The following is a 19,369-nucleotide window of genomic DNA, read 5'->3' as shown; positions in this document are numbered from 1 at the left end:
TTCTAATGGTTTTAAATCTTTGAGTGTGCTGCCCAGAATTACCCACAATATTCTAGCTGAGGCCCAACAAGTGATTTATAAAGTTCGAACTCCTGTTGATCTCCATTGTTACAAATACTCCTTGATAGTACCCTGCACTAGCTGAAACTCCCAACAAAATGTTAAATCATTTGTGTATGGTCTTGTATTTTTACGTAAATTTGCGTTGCCATTTTAGGAGCATTAAGTGCAAATGAGAAATTATTATAAATTAATAGATGTAAGCAAAAGTTGAAATTTCATCCTGCAGTAGATTTATTTTGGGTGTCATTTTGATGGATGCTTCTCCTGTTTTCCAATAGTTGGTTCAAGGAGAGTTGAATGAATGATTGACCAATGTGCATTTGACAAGTATAAATTAATAAAACTAAATAGAATTAAAGTAGGTTTACATTTGTAATAATGCCTGCATTTATTTCTTTTTTTTCTCCAGATGAGACTGAGTCTCCAAGTATATTTGAGGCAAAGTGGAGTCAGATTTTGGATCCACCCTCTCACCTGCTGTCATTAAATCCAGCCTTGTCGAATGTGAACGTGGGAACATTGCCCAGCGAGGTACAAGCAAGACTAAAATGTCATTCTTCACCTAAACTGGAAATTACAGTATTTGGAAGAGGGGATCATTGTCTTAATGGAAATGATGCCATAGAAAATCTACCGCTTGATATGCAAGGAATTAATAATGAAGGAGTCGCTGTGAGGAACAAAGACAGTAATTGTGAGCATTGGCCAAATTCTCCTGAATCATCAGCAAAATCTACTTGTGAAAATGAACAGAACTTTTCTGAAGATATGAATTCAAGTATATTTGGATTAGCTATACAGAATTCTGACAGTCAACCAGCAGAGTGTGATGTCTTATTGCAGGAAGACAACTCTAACAGCCAAAATATGTTGAATGTGAACAGCTTTATAGTAGAAAATTCAAATCTGCAAAGTGGACAATTGTTATCTGACATGAATGGTCAAACAGAGAAGACTGTTGCAATGCAAAGTATTGAACAATTAAATACACACTGTATGGATGAACTGTCTGTAAAATCTTCATTTGAAAGTTTAAGGAACTGTACAAATATGGAAAATATGTTGCCTGATTCAAAGGCGTCTTGGATGGTGGAGGATTTATCAGTTGTTTGTAAACGGCATGCATTATCTGGGGTGGATTGTGCTACTGGCAGAAATGAATTGAATGATTCATTCTCTGGAAAAACTGAAGTAAATGAAGTTGCTGCAGAACTTGAAGATGGATCACTAATACATGTTGAAAATAGTAAAGCTGTAAAAGCTGGAGATTATGTTGATGGAAACCTGGATGAAATAATTAATACACAGATAGTGGGTGACCCGGATAATTGTGCTGGACTAAAAATAGACTCTGAGAAAACACAATCTCAACAACCTGAGGTCTGTTCTGTAATTAACAAGCCAAATCTGACGGCAATACAATATAACTCCTCAAAAAATGGTAGTTGTGGAGATGATGGTTACCATTTTGAGAATGACATCAGTATTTGCCAAAAAAACAATGAAATCAATGACATTTCGTTCATGCAGGGGTGTACCATTGACCTGTCTTATCATTCACGTAAAATATCTCAGTCTGAAGCAAAATTTGATCAGGTAACTCAGTGCATGGGACAAATCAATCATGAAGCATTGGAAGATGATTCGTTGTTACAAAACAGGATGATGAAGAAAGACTCTGGAAATAATGGTGAGATTGTTTTAAATCTAACAAAACCATTGGCAGACTCTGTGGTTCCTGGTGAAGATTGGCTGGAAGGATCAAACATCTTGTGTGCTAATGTGAAGGAACAAGTGTCATCACCTTGCTGTTCATGTGACGGATTGGACTCGACATCCATGCCAAGTACAGCCACAGTCTGTGTTTCTAAATCTTTGCCTTTAAAAGAGGATTCAGTAACTGAAGAGAAGGAGATTGAGGAGAGCAAGTCTGAGAGCTACAACTACACACAACACCGGGAAAACGATACAATGGAAATAGGAATGACTGATGCCAAATTAAGTATTTCTAGTGATATTGCTGATCAATTGAAAGACAATTATTTTAACACTCCCACCCAGTCTGCTACAGTAGCTTGTGTTCATGAAAATGCAGCAAAATTAGCTCTAAATAATGCGCAACCAGTCAGTATTCCGTTTGGAGGTGCTCGACCCAAGCAACCTCTGAACTTGAAATTACAAATCCCAAAACCTTTGACTAACCAATTATTGAATGACTTGGGCTCAACCAACTCAGCAAACAATGCAAAAAACAAAAATGTAGGATTTATTGATAAAACTGACCACCCTGAGGATGCCTCCTTTTGTTCTTTGAATGGTGGTGCTTTAGATTGCAGCATTAATGGTGATGAATTAGGAGTGTGTTGTGCTGGAGCTTCCAAAGATATCAACTCTGATTATACTTTGGGAGCTGAAAGTCCAGATAATGACCTACGAGCGGGACAGTTTTCAGGAACCCTCAGAAAGCCATTTACAACTCTAGGTGATGTAGCTCCGGTATGGGTACCAGATTCCCAAGCACCAAACTGTATGAAATGTGAGCTGAAGTTTACGTTTACAAAGAGGCGTCATCACTGCAGAGCTTGTGGAAAGGTGAGTTGTCTTTCTGATTAGGCGTGTTTATATTTTCAAAGAATTTTAAAAACCATGTGCTTTAAACATTGAGTAATTGAGTGGTGTACTGGGGGGGGGGGAAGGAAGAGGGGGGGGGGGGGAAGGAAGAGGGGGGGGGGAAAGGAAGAGGGGGGGGGAAAGGAAGAGGGGGGGGGGAAAGGAAGAGGGGGGGGAAAGGAAGAGGGGGGGGAAGGAAGAGGGGGGGGGGAAGGAAGAGGGGGGGAAGGAAGAGGGGGGGGAAGGAAGAGGGGGGGGGCAGGGGGAAGAACTAACAAACCTAGATATTGTTTTCAATTGAGTTGTTGAGAATGGCACAGATTGGGACTTCCGGTTGCGGCGATGCGGAGCTAAGCCGCACATTTCGGCAGCTCCCGCTATAACGGACTTTTGGGCACTCCAGAGGAGCCCCAACGGAAATTTTTTGATTGAATCCCGTGTGGGAAGGCGAAGTAAGGTCCCCCCTTAGGTTGTATGGTGGAGATTAGTGGTGGAGCGTCGGAGAAAGAGGCTCTGGAGCAGCGGCAAAAACGAGGGGGAAAAAACAAGATGGCGGAGGGCAGAGATCGAGCAGCATGGGGGCCGGACCAGCAGGAGTTACTCAAGCGCTGTGTGGAGGAGCTTAAAAAGGAGGTGCTGGCGCCAATGCTGTTGGCGATCGAGGGGCTGAAGGAGGACCCAGAAGGCCCAGGCGGTGGAGCTCCGCGAGGTGAGGGATAAAACTAATGAGAACGAGGACGAGATCCTGGGCCTGGCGGTAAAGATGCACGAGGCGGTGCACAGGAGGTGGGCCGAGAGACTTGAGCTCCTGGAGAACAGGTCAAGGAGGAAGAATCTCCGGATTCTGGGTCTCCCCGAAGGAGTGGAGGGAGCTGATGCCGGGGCGTATGTGAGCGCGATGCTCCATTCGCTGATGGGTGCGGAGGCCTCTCCGAGCCCCCTGGAGCTGGAAGGGGCTCACCGGGTCCTGGCGAGGAGACCCAAGGCTGATGAGCCGCCAAGGGCGATAGTGGCAAGGTTCCATCGCTTCGCGGACAAAGAAAGTGTCCTGAGATGGGCCAAAGAAGGTGCGGAGCAGTAGATGGGAGAATGCGGTGATCCGAGTCTACCAGGATTGGAGCGCGGGGGTGGCAAGGAGGAGAGCTGGCTTCAAACCGGGCCAAGGCGGTGCTGCACAAAAAAAGAGTCGGGTTCGGTATGCTGCAGCCTGCGTGACTGTGGGTCACTTAACAGGACCGACACCATTATTTCGAAACGCTAGAAGAGGCTTGGACCTTTATCCAAACGGAAAAAATTGGACTCTAACTGAGGGGCTGTGGTTGTGGGGGGGATGTTGGCTGTATACGGGGTTGTAAATATGGGTAAAGAATGCTTCATGGGTGGGATGATGGATGGGGATGTGGGTAGAGTTCTTGTTAAAATTCTTTTTTTTTCCACACGGGGGAGATCCAACGGGAAGGCGGGGGAAGCCGGGGTCAGCAGAAGTCAGCTGACTCACGGAAGTAATATGGGGGGAAGCAAAAGAGCTAGATGCGGATCTAGCGGGGAGGGGAGAGGAGGGGACAATAGGGTTGCTGCTGCACTGGCCGCGGGGGAACTGAAAATGGAGGAGATGGTCGGGGCGGGGGTTCCCTGTTTGGGGGACTGGAGGGTGCGGGAGGCGTGGCACGGGACTGGCCTAAGATAGGAGATGGCTAGTCGGCGGGGGGGGGGGGGGGGTAGGTAACCCCCCAATCCGGCTGATCATGTGGAACGTGAGAGGCCGAAATGGGCCGGTTAAGAGGGCCTGAGGTTTCGCGCACCTAAAGGGACTGAAGGCAGACGTGGTCATGCTTCAGGAGACACATCTGAAGGTGGGCAGATCAGATCAGGTTAAGGAAGGGATGGGCAGGACAGGTGTTCCATTCAGGGCTGGATGCGAAGAATAGAGGGGTAGCAATACTGGTGGGGAAGCGGGTGTTGTTTGAGGCCAAGAACATAGTAGCGGACAATGGAGGCCGATGCGTGATGGTGAGCGGTAGGTTGCAGGGGATGGAGGTGGTATTGGTAAATGTATACGTCCTGAACTGGGACGATGCTGGATTCATGAAATGGATGTTGGGGCGTGTTCCAAGCTTGGAGGTAGGGAGCTTGATAATGGGTGGGGATTTCAATACGGTGTTGGACCCAGCATTAGATCGTTCCAGATCTAGGACGGGGAAGAGGCGGCTGCGGCCAAGGAGCTCGGGGGTTTATGGATCAGATGGGGGGAGTAGACCCGTGGAGATTTGCCAGGCCTTTGGCCAGAGAATTTTCTTTTTTACCCATGTACATAAGGCCTATTCCCGGATAGATTTTTTTTGTTCTGGGCAGGGCATTGTTCCTGAAAGTGGAGGGGACGGAGTATTCGGCCATAGCCATTTCAGACCACGCCCTGCATTGGGTGGAGCTAGAGCTGGGGGAGGAGAGAGAGACCAACGCCCGTTGTGGCGGTTGGATGTGGGACTGCTGGCAGACAAGGAAGTGTGTGGGAGGGTGCGGGGGTGCATCGAAAGGTACCTGGAGGCCAATGACAATGGGGAGGTGCAGGTGGGAGGAGTATGGAAGGCGCTGAAGGCTGTGGTCAGGGGAGAGTTAATCTCCATCAGGCTCATAGGGCGAAGAGAGAGGGCAGGGAAAGGGGAGAGGTTAGGAGGGGGAGATTTTAAGGGTGGACAGGAGATATGCAGAGGCTTCCTGATGGGGGGAAACTACTCGGAGAGACAAAGTCTCCAGATGGAGTTCGGCCTGTGACCACAGGGAAGGCAGAGGCACAGTGGAGGAAGGCACAGGGGGCGATATATGAAAATGGGGAGAAGGCGAGTCGGATGCTGACACATCAGCTCTGCAAGAGGATGGCAGTGAGGGAAATAGGTGGAGTCAAGGATGGCAGGGGAACTACGTTGCGGAGTGCGGTGAAAGTGAATGAGGCATTTAAGGCCTTTTACGAGGAGCTGTATAGGTCCCAGCCCCCAGGGGGAAAAGAGGGGATGCGACGATTCTTGGACCAACTGAGGTTCCCGAGGGTGGAGGAGCAGGAGGTGGCTGGTTTGGGGGCCCCCATTGGGGTGGAGGAGCTGGTTAAAGGACTGGGGAGCATGCAGGCGGGGAAGGCCCCGGGGCCGGATGGGTTCCCGGTGGAGTTTTATAGGAAGTATGTAGACCTGTTAGCCCCGTTGCTGGTGAGGACCTTCAAGGGAGGGGGGACCCTGCCACCGACAATGTCGGAGGCGACGATCTCTTTGATCTTAAAGCGGGATAAGGACCCACTGCAATGCGGGTCGTATAGACCGATCTCGCTCCTCAACGTAGATGCCAAGTTGCTGGCAAAAATGTTGGCTACGAGGATTGAGGACTGTGTCCTGGGGGCGAATCATGAGGACCAGACGGGATTCGTAAAGGGTAGGCAGCTAAATACCAATGTGCGAAGGCTCCTAAATGTGATAATAATGCCATCAGTGGAGGGAGAGGCGGAGATAGTGGCAGCCATGGACGCGGAGAAGGCCTTTGACCTAGTGGAGTGGGAGTATCTCTGGGAAGTGTTGAGGAGGTTTGGGTTTGGGGGAGGGTTTATTAGTTGGGTTAAGCTCCTGTATAGAGCCCCGGTGGCGAATGTGGTCACGAGCCGGCGGAGGTCGGAGTATTTCCGGCTGTATCGAGGGACGAGGCAGGTGTGCCCCCGTCCCCTCTGCTGTTTGCATTAACAATCAAACCTTTGGCCATGGCGTTAAGGGAGTCGGGGAAATGGAAGGGGGTGGTCCGAGGGGGAGAGGAACATCGAGTGTCGCTGTACGCAGACGACCTGTTGCTGTATGTGGCGGATACAGTGGAGGGGATGGTTGAGGTCATGCAGATCCTAAGGGAGTTTAGAGACTTCTCGGGCTATAAGCTCAATGTGGGAAAGAATGAGCTCTTTCATAGATTTCATAGAATTTACAGTGCAGAAGGAGGCCATTCGGCCCATCGAGTCTGCACCGGCTCTTGGAAAGAGCACCCTACCCAATCCCACACCACCCTATCCCCATAACCCAGTAACCCCACTCAACCAACGCTAAGGGCCATTTTGGACACAAAGGGCAATTTAGCATGGCCAATCCACCTAACCTGCACATCTTTGGACTGTGGGAGGAAACCGGAGCACCCGGAGGAAACCCACGCACACACGGGGAGAACGTGCAGACTCCGCACAGACAGTGACCCAGCCGGGAATCGAACCTGGGACCCTGGAGCTGTGAAGCAATTGCGCTAACCGCTATGCTACCGTGCTGCCCGGTACGGTGCATCCGGGGAATCAAGGAAGAGGGATAGATGACCTACCGTTGAGGAGGGCGGAAAGGAGCTTTCGCCACTTGGGGATTCAGGTAGCTAGGAGCTGGGGGGCACTGCACAAACTTAATTTGACGCGGCTGGTGGAACAGATGGAGGAGGACTTTAAACGGCGGGACATGTTGCCACACTCGCTGGCGGGCAGGGTACAGTCGATTAAAATGGTGGTCCTCCCAAGGTTTCTTTTTGTATTCCAATGCCTCCCAATTGTGATTACCAAGGCCTTCTTTAAGAGGGTAATCAGGAGCATTATGGGATTTGTGTGGGCGAGCAAGACCCCGAGGGTAAGGAGGGGGTTCCTGGAGCGTAGCAGAGATAGAGGAGGGTTGGTGTTGCCGAATTTGGGTGGCTACTACTGGGCAGCCAACGTGGCGATGATCCGTAAGTGGGTGATGGAGGGAGAGGGGTGCGGCGTGGAAGAGGTTGGACATGGCGTCCTGTAAAGGAACGAGCCTGGAGGCGCTGGTGACGGCACCGCTGCCGCTCTTGCCGACGAGGTACACCACGAGCCCGGTGGTGGCGGCAACGCTAAAGATCTGGGGGCAGTGGAGACGTCACAGGGGAGCGATGGGAGCCTCTGTGTGGTCCCCGATCAGGGATAACCATCGGTTTGCCCCAGGAAGGATGGACGGGGGGTTTCAGAGCTAGCATCGGGCAGGGATTAGAAGAATGGGGCACCTGTTCATCGATGGGACGTTTGCGAGCTTAGGGGCGCTGGAGTAGAAATTTGGACTACCCCCGGGAAATGTCTTCAGGTACATGCAAGTGAGGGCGTTTGTGAGGCGGCAGGTGAGTGAATTCCCGCTGCTCCCGGCACAGGGGATTCAAGACAGGGTGATTTTGGGCGTATGGGTCGGGGAGGGCAAGGTGTCGGCGACATACCAGGAGATGAAAGAAGAGGGTTAGGCTTTGGTAGAGGAGCTGAAAGGTAAATGGGAAGAGGAGCTGGGGGAGGAGATTGAGGAGGAGCTGTGGGCTGATGCCCTAAGTAGGGTTAATTCCTCTTCCTCGTGTGCCAGGCTTAGCCTGATACAATTTAAGGTTATTCACAGAGCGCATATGACGGGGGCAAGGCTGAGTAGGTTCTTTGGGGTGGAGGACAGATGTGGGAGGTGCTCAGGAAGTCTGGCGAACCATGTCCATATGTTTTGGTCATGCCGGCACTGGAGGGGTTCTGGAGGGGAGTTGCGGGAACAGTATCTAAGGTGGTGAAAGTCCGGGTCAAGCCAAGCTGGGGGCTAGCACTATTTGGAGTAGTGGACGAGACGGGAGTGCAGGAGACCAAAGAGGCCGGCATTCTGGCCTTTGCGTCCCTGGTAGCCCAGCGAAGGATCTTGTTAATGTGGAAGGAGGCGAAGCCCCCAGCGTGGAAGCCTGGATAAATGATATGGCAGGGTTTATCAAGTTGGAGAGGATAAAGTTTGCCTTGAGAGGGTCTGCGCAGGGGTTTCTACGGGCGGTGGCAACCGTTCCTAGACTATCTCGCGGAGCGTTAGATGAAGGTCGGACAGCAACAACAGCAACCGGGGGGGGGGAAGGGGGGGAATATCTTTCGTTTGGGGGGGGAGAGGAGGAGGGAGGGGGAAGGTTTTTTTTTCTGTGGGGGCATTTGAGCAAGAAAATACATGAATGATCCGGAAAACTGACATGTACGCGAGGAATCCAATGTACAAAGTTCTGTATCATATTGACTTGCCATGTTCATGTCTTGCTATGCGAGCTTTCTTTCTTTTTTGTTACGGGAGGTGGGGGGGGAAGGATTTTTTTTTTCTGGGGGGCATTTGAGCAAGAAAATACATGAATGATCCGGAAAACTGATATTTACGGGAGGAATCCAATGTACAAAGTTCTGTATCATGTTGACTTGCCATGTTCATATCTTGCTATGCAAGCTTTCTTTCTTTTTTGTTACGGGGGGTGGGGGTGGGGGGGGGGTTTGTTTCTATGGTTGAAAATTTTGTTAAAAAACTCTTAATAAACATATTTTTTTAAAAAAGAGAATGGCACAGATTAACAGTGACTAACAGGAAATGACTGGTGCTTCAACACCTGTTTGCTGCTAAAACCTCAATGGTACAAAAGATTGGCTGAAAGGATGCCTGTTTTTACCCTTTTTTGTCCTTCAATCACTGCTTATTCTCTATTCCCCTCTATCTCCAATTGCCTGGCTAGGAATTGTGGCCTGTGATAGGTAGTGTGAGTCTTACCAGTTCAAGGAGCAGGCTTGTACTTAATAGTGCTGAATTACCTATTAGATTTTTGGTGTGGTAGGTGTTTTGCTAGAAAGCTTACCGATTTTGTGGTACTCTAGCACTTTTAATTTGTATTTTTAACTGTTCTTCCATTGTAAGCAATTTTGCAAGTAAACTGAAGGTTATTGATAAGTAAAATTCTGGTACTGAAAAGACAATACAGTCTCTTATCCTATTTCATTTGATTATGTTGTTTTACATAATAGAAATAGCGGCATGGGCACAATTATTATGACAGAGCTCTATAAAACACTGGTTGGGGGCCACAACTGGAGTACTTTGTGCTGATCTGGTCACCACACTATAGGAAGGAAGTGTTCGCATTGGAGAGGGGGCAGAGGAGATTCACCAATATGTTGCCTGGGCTAGACCGTTTCAACTACCAAGAGAGATTGGATTGGCTGGGATTTTCTCCCTTGGAATAGGGAAGGCTGAGGGAAGACCTGACTAAGGTGTATAAAATTGAGGGGCATAGATAGGGTGGGTAAGAAGGAACATTTCCTGTCGGTGGAGGGATCAATAACCAGGGGGCATAGATTTAAGGTAAGGCACCAGAGGTTTAGAGGGGATGTGAGGAAAGACTTTTTCACCCAATGGGCAGTTGGAATCTGGAGCTCACTGCCTGAAAGGGTGGTAGAGACTGGAACATTTGAGAATTATTTAGATGAACACTTGAAATGCCTTAGCATGCAAGGCTGCGGGCCAACTACTGGAAAATGGGATTAGAATTCATAAGTACTTGATGTCTGGTGCGGAGACAATGGGCCTCTTTCTGTGCTGTAAAGCCTCTTGAAATGAAATTAAATGAAAATCGCTTATTGTCACAAGTAGGCTTCAAATGAAGTTACTGTGAAAAGCCCCTAGTCACCACATTCTGGCGCCTGTTTGGGGAGGCTGTTACGGGAATTGAACCGTGCTGCTGGCCTGCCTTGGTCTGCTTTCAAAGCCATCGATTTAGCCCTGTGCTAAACAGCTCCTAAACGGTCTCTTACTACAATGGATACAAAAATTCATTGTCAAAGCCCATCTGTGAAATTGTTTTTTTAATTTACTGTTTTTTATCTAAAGATAGATGTAAAGTCACCATATCTCCAGATGACCATAGACTGCTTTCCACTTTGAGGGGGAGAGCTGACTGGTGGTGATTTAATCTGAGGATCACCACACCTCTGGTGAGGGGTAAAGTTGAATAACGTCCGCCGGTATGGGAATTGAACCCGCGCTGTTGACCTTGCTCTGCGTCATGAACCAACTGTCTAGCTAAGTGAGCTAAACTGCCCCCCTTTTTCTACAGCTATCTTGCTACGACTTCTTCTTTAACTGCATTGGTCTTGATCTTTGTATATTTTGATGTGCCCGTTGCCAAATCCGAAGTTCAAAACATATCTAATCAACACTAATTTCAATTCCTGTCTGCCCCCATGTTATCAGTACATAGGAACAGGAGTACGTCATTCAGATCCTTGAGTCTGTTCCACTATTCAATGAAATCCTGGCTGATCCGTGGCCTAACTCCATATACCTGCCTTTGGCCCATATGCCTTAATACTGTTGCTTAATAAAACTTTACCTATCTCATTTGTGTGTAGAAGTGCTTCCTAACATCTCTCCTGAATGGTCTGGCCCTAATTGTTCAGCTATTCCCCTAGTTCTAGAATCTCCAGCGAGTGGAAACAGTTTATCTTTATCTACCCGGTCCTGTTAATATCTTTGCAGACTTCTATATGATCACCTCTTAACATTCTAAATTCTCGAGAAAACAGGCTTAATTTGTATAATCTCCCCGTATAACTAAACCCCTGAAGTCTAGGTAAACCTACATTACACTCCTCCAAGGCCAAAATATCCTTCCCAAGTTGTGGTGCCCAGATCTGCTCACAGCACTCTACAAGCGGGGTCTAAGTGGGTTTTGTAAAGCCGCGGCATAACTTGTGCTTCCTTATACTCCAGTCCTCCAGATATAAAGGCCAGCATTCCATTAGCCCTCTTGATTGCTTTCTGCACTTGTTCAGATAAAGATCTGTGCACCTGAACCCCAGGTCTCTTTGGACACCCACTAAATTTAGCTTCATACCATCGAGAAAATGCCCAGATGTATCCTTTTTCTGGTCTAAAATGGATAACCTCAACTTGCTTACATTGAAATTCATCTGCCACTGTTTAAAAAATATATATATTTATTCAAATTTTTCAACAGACCCCCCCCCCCCCCCCCCCCCCCCCAACAAAAAGAAAGGAACAAGAACACAACAATCAAAAATTATACGTTGGATTTCCCCCATATAAAATAACCCCCCCATATGACATTTAAAAGCACCAATAGGGAAGCGCCCCCCCCCCCCGTCCCTGGGCTGCTGCTGCTGCTGCTGACCTCCTCCTAACACTCCGCGAGATAGTCTAGGAACGGTTGCCACCGCCTGAGGAACCCCTGCACAGACCCTCGCAAGGCAAAATTTATCCTCTCCAGCTTGATGAACCCTGCCATGTCATTGATCCAAGCTTCCACATTCGGGGGGCTTCGCATCTTTCCATAATAGCAAAATCCTCCGCCGGGCTACCAGGGACGCAAAGGCCAGAATACCGGCCTCTTTCGCCTCCTGCACTCCCGGCTCGTCCGTTACCCCAAATAATGCCAACCCCCAGCTCGGCTTGACCCGGGCTTTCACCACCTTGGGCATAGTCCTCGCAAAACCCCTCCAAAACCCATCCAGTGCTGGGCACGACCAGAACATATGGACGTGATTTGCCGGGCTTCCCGAGCACCTCCCATATCTGTCCTCCACCCCAAAGAACCTACTCAACCTCGCCCCTGTCATATGCGCTCCATGAGTAACTTTGAACTGTATTAGGCTGAGCCTAACGCAAGGGGAGGAAGAATTAACCCTACTCAGGGCATCAGCCCACAGACCCTCATCTATCTCCTTCCCCAGCTCCTCCTCCCACTTGCCCTTTAACTCCACAACCGAGTCCTCCTCTTCCTTCAGCTCCTGGTAAATTGCCGAAACTTTGCCTTCTCCAACCCATCCACCCGAAATCACCCTGTCCTGAATCCCCTGTGCCGGGAGCAGCGGGAATTCCCTCACCTGCCGCCTCACAAACGCCCTCACTTGCATGTACCTGAAAGCGTTTCCTGGGGGTAACCTAACTTCTCCTCCAGCGCCCCTAAGCTCGCAAACGTCCCATCGATGAACAGGTCCCCCATTCTTCTAATCCCTGCCCGATGCCAGCTCCGAAACCCCTCATCCATCCTTCCCGGACGAACCGATGATTCTCCCGAATCGGGGACCAAACCAAGGCTCCCACCTCGCCCCTGTGTCGCCTCCACTGCCCCCAGATCTTCAACGTCGCCGCCACCACCGGACTTGTGGTGTACCTTGTTGGCGAGAGTGGCAGCGGTGCCGTCGCCAGCGCCCTCAGGCTTGTGCCCACACAGGACGGCATCTCTAACCTCTTCCACGCCGCCCCCTCTCCCTCCATTACCCACTTACGGATCATCGCCACATTGGCTGCCCAATAATAGCCGCACAAATTCAGCAGCGCCAGCCCCCCCCTGTCCCTGCTATGCTCCAGAAACACACTCTTCACCCTCGGGGTCTTATTCGCCCACACAAAACCCATGATGCTCCTACTTACCCGTTTGAAAAAGGCCTTGGGGACCATAATGGGAAGGCACTGGAGCACAAAGAGAAACCTCGGGAGGACCGTCATTTTGACCGACTGCACCCTACCCGCTAGTGAGAGTGGCAGCATATCCCATCTTTTAAAATCCTCCACCATCTGCTCCACCAACCGCGTCAAATTGAGCTTGTGCAGGGCCCCCCAACTCCTAGCTACTTGGATCCCTGGGTACAGAAAAAGCTCCTTTCCGCCCTCTTCAGCGGTAGCTCGCCTATCCCCCTTCGCTGGTCCCCTGAATGCACCACAAAGAGCTCACTCTTCCCTACGTTGAGTTTATACCCCGCCATCCCCTCCACTGGCTCTGCCACATACAGCAACATTACAACAACACCCGGTGGTCCCCCCCGACCCGTCCCCTCCATTTCCTGGACTCCCTTTGTGCCATGGCCAGAGTCTCAATTGCCAGTGCAAACAGCAAGGGGTACAGAGGGCACCCCTGCCTTGTCCCCCGGTACAGGCAAAAGTACTCCGACCTCCGCCGATTCGTAGCCACACTCGCCACCGGGGCTCTACATAGCAGCCTGACCCAGATGATGAACCCCTCCTCGAACCCAAACCTCCGCAACACTTCCCAAAGATACTCCCACTCCACCCGGTCAAAGACCTTCTCCCCGTCCATAGCTGCCACTACCACCGCTTCCCCCTCCACCGGGGGCATCATAATTACATTGAGGAGCCTCCGCACATTTGTATTTAATTGCCTACCCTTCACAAATCCCGTCTGGTCCTCATGAATCACCCCCGGGACACAGTCCTCAATTCTTGTAGCCAGGACCTTTGCCAGCAACTTAGCATCAACATTGAGGAGCGAGATCGGTCTATATGACCCACATTGCAGTGGATCCTTGTCCCGCTTCAGGATCAAAGACATCAGCGCCCTAGACATTGTCGGGGGCAAGGTCCCCCCCCTCCCTCGCCTTATTGAAAGTCCTCACTAGCAACGGGCCCAGCAGGTCCACGTATTTCCTGTAGAATTCAACCGGGAACCCATCCGGCCCCGGGGCCTTCCCCGCCTGCATGCTCCCCAATCCTTTAACCAGCTCCTCCAGCCCAATCGGTGCCCCCAAACCAGCCACCTCCTCCTCCTCCACCTCCACTCTCGGGAACCTCAGCTGATCTAAGAATCGCCGCATCCCCTCCTCCCCCGCTGGGGGCTCAGACCTGTACAGATCCCCATAGAAGTCCCTAAATACCTTGTTTATTCTCACCGCACTCCGCATTGTATTCCCCCCTCTATCCTTAACTCCACCAATCTCCCTTGCTGCCTCCCTCTTACGAAGCTGGTGTGCCAGCATCCGACTCGCCTTCTCCCCATAATCGTACGTCTCCCCCTGCGCTTTCCTCCACTGTGCCTCTGCTTTCCCTGTGGTCAACAGGTCGAACTTCGTCTTGAGGTTCCGTCGCTCCCTGAGTAGCCCCTCCTCGGGGGCCTCTGCATACCTCCTGTCCACCCTTAAAATCTCCCCCACCAACCTCTCCCTCCCCTTTCTCTTCTCCCTGTGGGCCCGAATGGAGATTAGCTCTCCCCTGACCAGCGCCTTCAGCGCCTCCCAGACTACCCCCACCTGCACCTCCCCGTTGTCGTTGGCCTCCAAATACCTTTCAATGCACCCCCGCACCCGCTCGCACACCACCTCATCCGCCAATAGTCCCACATCAAGGCGCCACAGCGGGCGCTGGCCCCTCCTCCTCCAGCTCCACCCAATGCGGGGCGTGGTCCGAGATGGCTATGGCTGAATATTCCGTTCCCTCCACTTTCGGGATTAGCGCCCTACTCAAAATGAAAAAATCTATCTGGGAGTAGGCTCTATGGACGTGGGAAAAGAAGGAAAATTCCCTGGCCAACGGCCTGATAAACCTCCATGGATCCACTCCCCCCATCTGGTCCATAAGCACCTTGGCCGCAGCCGGCCTCTTACCTGCCTTGGACCTAGAGCGGTCCAGTGCTGGGTCCAGCACCGTGTTGAAGTCGTCCCCCCCCCCCCCACCCCCCCCCCCCCCCACCCCCCCCCCCCCCCCCCCCCCCCCCACCCCCATTATCAAGCTTCCTACCTCCAGATCCGGAATCCGACCCAGCATGTGTTTCATAAATCCGGCATCATCCCAATTCGGGGCATATACGTTCACCAGTGCCACCCGCCCCCCCCTGCAACCTACCGCTCACCATCACATATCGACCTCCATTATCCACTACAATATTCATTGCCTCAAACGACACCCGCTTCCCCACCAGTATTGCAACCCCACTGTTCTTCGCATCCAGCCCTGAATGGAAGACCTGCCCTACCCATCCCTTTCTCAGCCTAACCTGATCTGCCACCTTCAAATGTGTCTCCTGGAGCATAACCAGGTCTGCCTTCAGTCCCTTTAAGTGCGCGAACACCCGGGCCCTCTTGACCAGCCTGTTCAGGCCCCTCACATTCCAAGTTATCAGCCGGATTGGGGGGGCTACTCTTCTCCCCCCCCCCCCCTTTGCCGACTAACCATCTCCTTTTCTAGGCCAGCCACGTTCTAGGCCAGCCACGTGTCCGCGACTCCCGCACCCTCCAGTCCCCCAGGTGGCGGACCCCCGCCCCGACCACCTCTCCTACTTCCAGCTCCCCTTTGGCCAATGCAGCAGCAACCCTGTTTCTCCCCCCCCTCCCCCCGCTGGATCCACATGTAGCCATTTTGCTCCTCCCGTGACACTCCCGTAAGTCAGCTGACTCCTGCTGACCCCGGCCCCTCCCGCCATTCCATCTGCCACAGTTTTGCCCATTTACCTGGTCTGTCAATATCCCTGTAATTTTATGCTGTCATCTTCAATGAATTCTCCTCTTGTCCCTTCTGAGGTGTATCAACCATTTCCGTTTCCTCGATCTGCTACACCTCCATGGGAACATCTTTAAATGTGGTTCAGTAATAAAAATATAATTCAGAATTAAGAATATGTGTTTTGTATGTGTTGTTGGGAGGACAGTAGTACATGACACTTTGCATATATTCACTTCGTGAACTGACAATAATAGAACGTTGAAAGTTGGCAAACTGAAATTTTTTTAAAAAACAAGTTACTCTTTTTAAAATAAATTTAGAGTATCCAATTCTTTTATTTTCCAATTAAGGGGCAATTAGGGGACCCTGTTTCTCCAACACAAAATTGGAGTTTGTACCATTTGGCCATGTATATATTTTTTACTGTTTTAATAAAAAGATATGGCCGGAACTTCCGGGTGCGGCGATGACCAGCTGAGTCGCACATTTCGGCAGCTCCCTGTGAAACGGACTTTTGGGCTCTTGATAGGAGCCCCAACGGCAATTTTGACGGCTAAAAACACTGTGCGGTAAACCAGAAGGGAATCCCCCCTGGATACGGATGGAAAAAGGAGAGGGAAGTGGCCAGATTGCAGTGGATCCTTTAGAACAGCGGCAAGGAAGGCAAGCAAAAACCAAGATGGCGTCGGAAGGTGGCAGTTTAACATGGGGCCCTGAACAACAAGAGTTCTTGGAATGCTGTGTGGAAGAGATCAAAAAGGAAATGAAGAAAGAGCTGTTGGCCCCGATACTACAGGCGATCGAAGGGCTAAAGGAGGAACAAAAGACCCAGGAGCGGGAGCTTCGGGTCGTGAAGGCAAAGGCAGCCGAGAATGAGGACGATATACAGGGCCAGGTGGTGAAGACGGAGACGCAGGAGGCACATCAGAAACGATGTGTGGAAAGGTTGGAGGCACTGGAAAACAACGCAAGGAGGAACAACCTGAGGATTCTTGGTCTTCCTGAAGGTGTGGAGGGAGCGGACGTCGGGGCATATGTGAGCACGATGCTGCACTCGTTAATGGGAGCGGAGGCCCCGGCAGGTCCGTTGGAGGTGGAGGGAGCATACCGAGTGATGGCGCGAGGACCGAGCGCAGGAGAAATTCCCAGAGCCATAGTGGTGAGATTCCTCCGTTTTAAGGATAGAGAAATGGTCCTTAGATGGGCGAAGAAAACTCGGAGTAGTAAATGGGAGAACGCGGTGATCCGCGTTTATCAAGACTGGAGTGCGGAGGTGGCGAGAAGGAGGGCGAGCTTTAATCGGGCCAAGGCGGTGCTTCATAAAAAGAAGATAAAATTTGGAATGCTGCAACCGGCAAGACTGTGGGTCACATATCGAGAGAGGCACTACTACTTTGAGACGGCGGATGAAGCGTGGACTTTTATTGTGGAAGAAAAACTGGAATGAGCGGGTTATTAAAAAGAATGTTCGAACAAAGTGGTGGGGCGAATGTGGGGGGCAAAGAGGGGTTTTATGTACTAATCCTGCGATGCGGTAACTTTTCTCTCTCCCACAGGTGGTGATGGGGGAGGAGGGGAAGTGGAGGAGATGGGGCGTTGGCCATTGGGGGCGGGGCCAAGGGAGAAACGTGGGCTTGGTTCCCGCGCTATGATAATCATGGCGGGAATAGAGAAGCAGGAAGGAGGGGGCGTCGCACGGTGCGAGCCGAGGTCACGGGGGGAAGCCGAGGTCAGCCAGAGTTTGCTGACTTCTGGGAGCAACATGGGGGGAGTAATTACGCTAGCGGGGGATCTAGCGGGGAGGGTGGGAGGGGGGAATTACTGGGTTGCTGCTGCTGGGGAGAGGGGGGAGCTGGTATGGGAGAGGATGGGCGGGGGGGCACCGCCTGGGGGAGATACAGCTGCGTGGGAACCGGGTGAGGAGCTGGAAAAAGGTGATGGCTAATCGACAAGGGGGGGGGGGGGTAGGAAGCCCCCCAACTCGGTTGATCACGTGGAACGTGAGAGGGCTGAACGGGCCGATAAAGAGGGCACGGGTACTCGCACACCTTAAGAAACTTAAGGCAGATGTGGTTATGTTACAGGAAACGCACCTGAAACTGATAGACCAGGTTAGGCTACGCAAAGGATGGGTGGGGCAGGTGTTCCATTCGGGGCTAGATGCGAAAAACAGGGGGGTGGCTATATTAGTGGGGAAGCGGGTAATGTTCGAGGCAAAGACTATAGTGGCGGATAACGGGGGCAGATACGTGATGGTGAGTGGCAAACTACAGGGGGAGACGGTGGTTTTGGTAAACGTATATGCCCCGAACTGGGATGATGCCAATTTTATGAGGCGGATGCTAGGACGCATTCCGGACCTAGAGGTGGGAAAGCTGATAATGGGGGGAGATTTTAATACGGTGTTGGAACCAGGGCTGGATAGGTCGAAGTCCAGGACTGGAAGGAGGCCGGCAGCAGCCAAGGTACTTAAAGATTTTATGGAGCAGATGGGGGGTGTAGACCCGTGGAGATTTAGCAGACCTAGGAGTAAGGAGTTCTCGTTTTTCTCCTATGTCCATAAAGTCTACTCGCGAATAGACTTTTTTGTGCTGGGTAGGACATTGATCCCGAAGGTGAGGGGAACGGAGTATACGGCTATAGCCATTTCGGATCACGCTCCACACTGGGTGGACTTGGAGATAGGGGAGGAAACAGGAGGGCGCCCACCCTGGAGAATGGACATGGGACTAATGGCAGATGAGGGGGTGTGTCTAAGGGTGAGGGGGTGCATTGAAAAGTACTTGGAACTCAATGATAATGGGGAGGTCCAGGTGGGAGTGGTCTGGGAGGCGTTGAAGGCGGTGGTTAGAGGGGAGCTGATATCAATAAGGGCACATAAAGGGAAGCAGGAGAGTAAGGAACGGGAGCGGTTGCTGCAAGAACTTTTGAGGGTGGACAGACAATATGCGGAAGCACCGGAGGAGGGACTGTACAGGGAAAGGCAAAGGCTACATGTAGAATTTGACTTGCTGACTACAGGCACTGCAGAGGCACAATGGAGGAAGGCACAGGGTGTACAGTACGAATATGGGGAGAAGGTGAGCAGGTTGCTGGCACACCAATTGAGGAAAAGGGGAGCAGCGAGGGAAATAGGGGGAGTGAGGGATGAGGAAGTAGAGATGGAGCTGGGAGCGGAGAGAGTGAATGGAGTGTTCAAGACATTTTATAAAAAAATATATGAAGCTCAACCCCCGGATGGGAGGGAGAGAATGATGGGCTTCTTGGATCGGCTGGAATTTCCCAAGGTGGAAGAGCAGGAGAGGGTGGGACTGGGAGCACAGATCGAGGTAGAAGAAGTGGTGAAAGGAATTAGGAGCATGCAGGCGGGAAAGGCCCCGGGACCGGATGGATTCCCAGTCGAATTCTATAGAAAATATGTGGACTTGCTCGCCCCGGTACTGACGAGGACCTTTAATGAGGCAAAGGAAAGGGGACAACTGCCCCCGACTATGTCTGAAGCAACGATATCGCTTCTCTTAAAGAAGGAAAAGGACCCGCTACAATGCGGGTCCGAAAGACCTATTTCCCTCCTAAATGTAGATGCCAAGGTCCTGGCCAAGGTAATGGCAATGAGAATAGAGGAATGTGTCCCGGGGGTGGTCCACGAGGACCAAACTGGGTTTGTG

General features: G+C 51.0%; 1 protein-coding gene across 2 annotated transcripts in view; it reads left to right on the top strand.

The window, feature by feature from the left end:
* The window catches only part of LOC140426304 (zinc finger FYVE domain-containing protein 9-like), a 240,937-nt gene that overhangs the window by 134,857 nt on the left and 86,711 nt on the right, over positions 1-19,369 (top strand). For both annotated transcript variants that reach the window (XM_072510889.1, XM_072510887.1), the window contains exon 2: positions 473-2,655. In XM_072510889.1, coding sequence (XP_072366990.1) covers positions 706-2,655 — 1,950 coding nt within the window. In that variant the 5' untranslated portion in view covers positions 473-705. The remainder of the gene's footprint in view (positions 1-472; positions 2,656-19,369) is intronic.

The sequence above is a fragment of the Scyliorhinus torazame genome, chromosome 7 (assembly GCF_047496885.1).
Source record: "Scyliorhinus torazame isolate Kashiwa2021f chromosome 7, sScyTor2.1, whole genome shotgun sequence".
NCBI lineage: Eukaryota > Metazoa > Chordata > Chondrichthyes > Carcharhiniformes > Scyliorhinidae > Scyliorhinus > Scyliorhinus torazame.
This window is presented reverse-complemented; position numbering and strand designations above follow the sequence as displayed.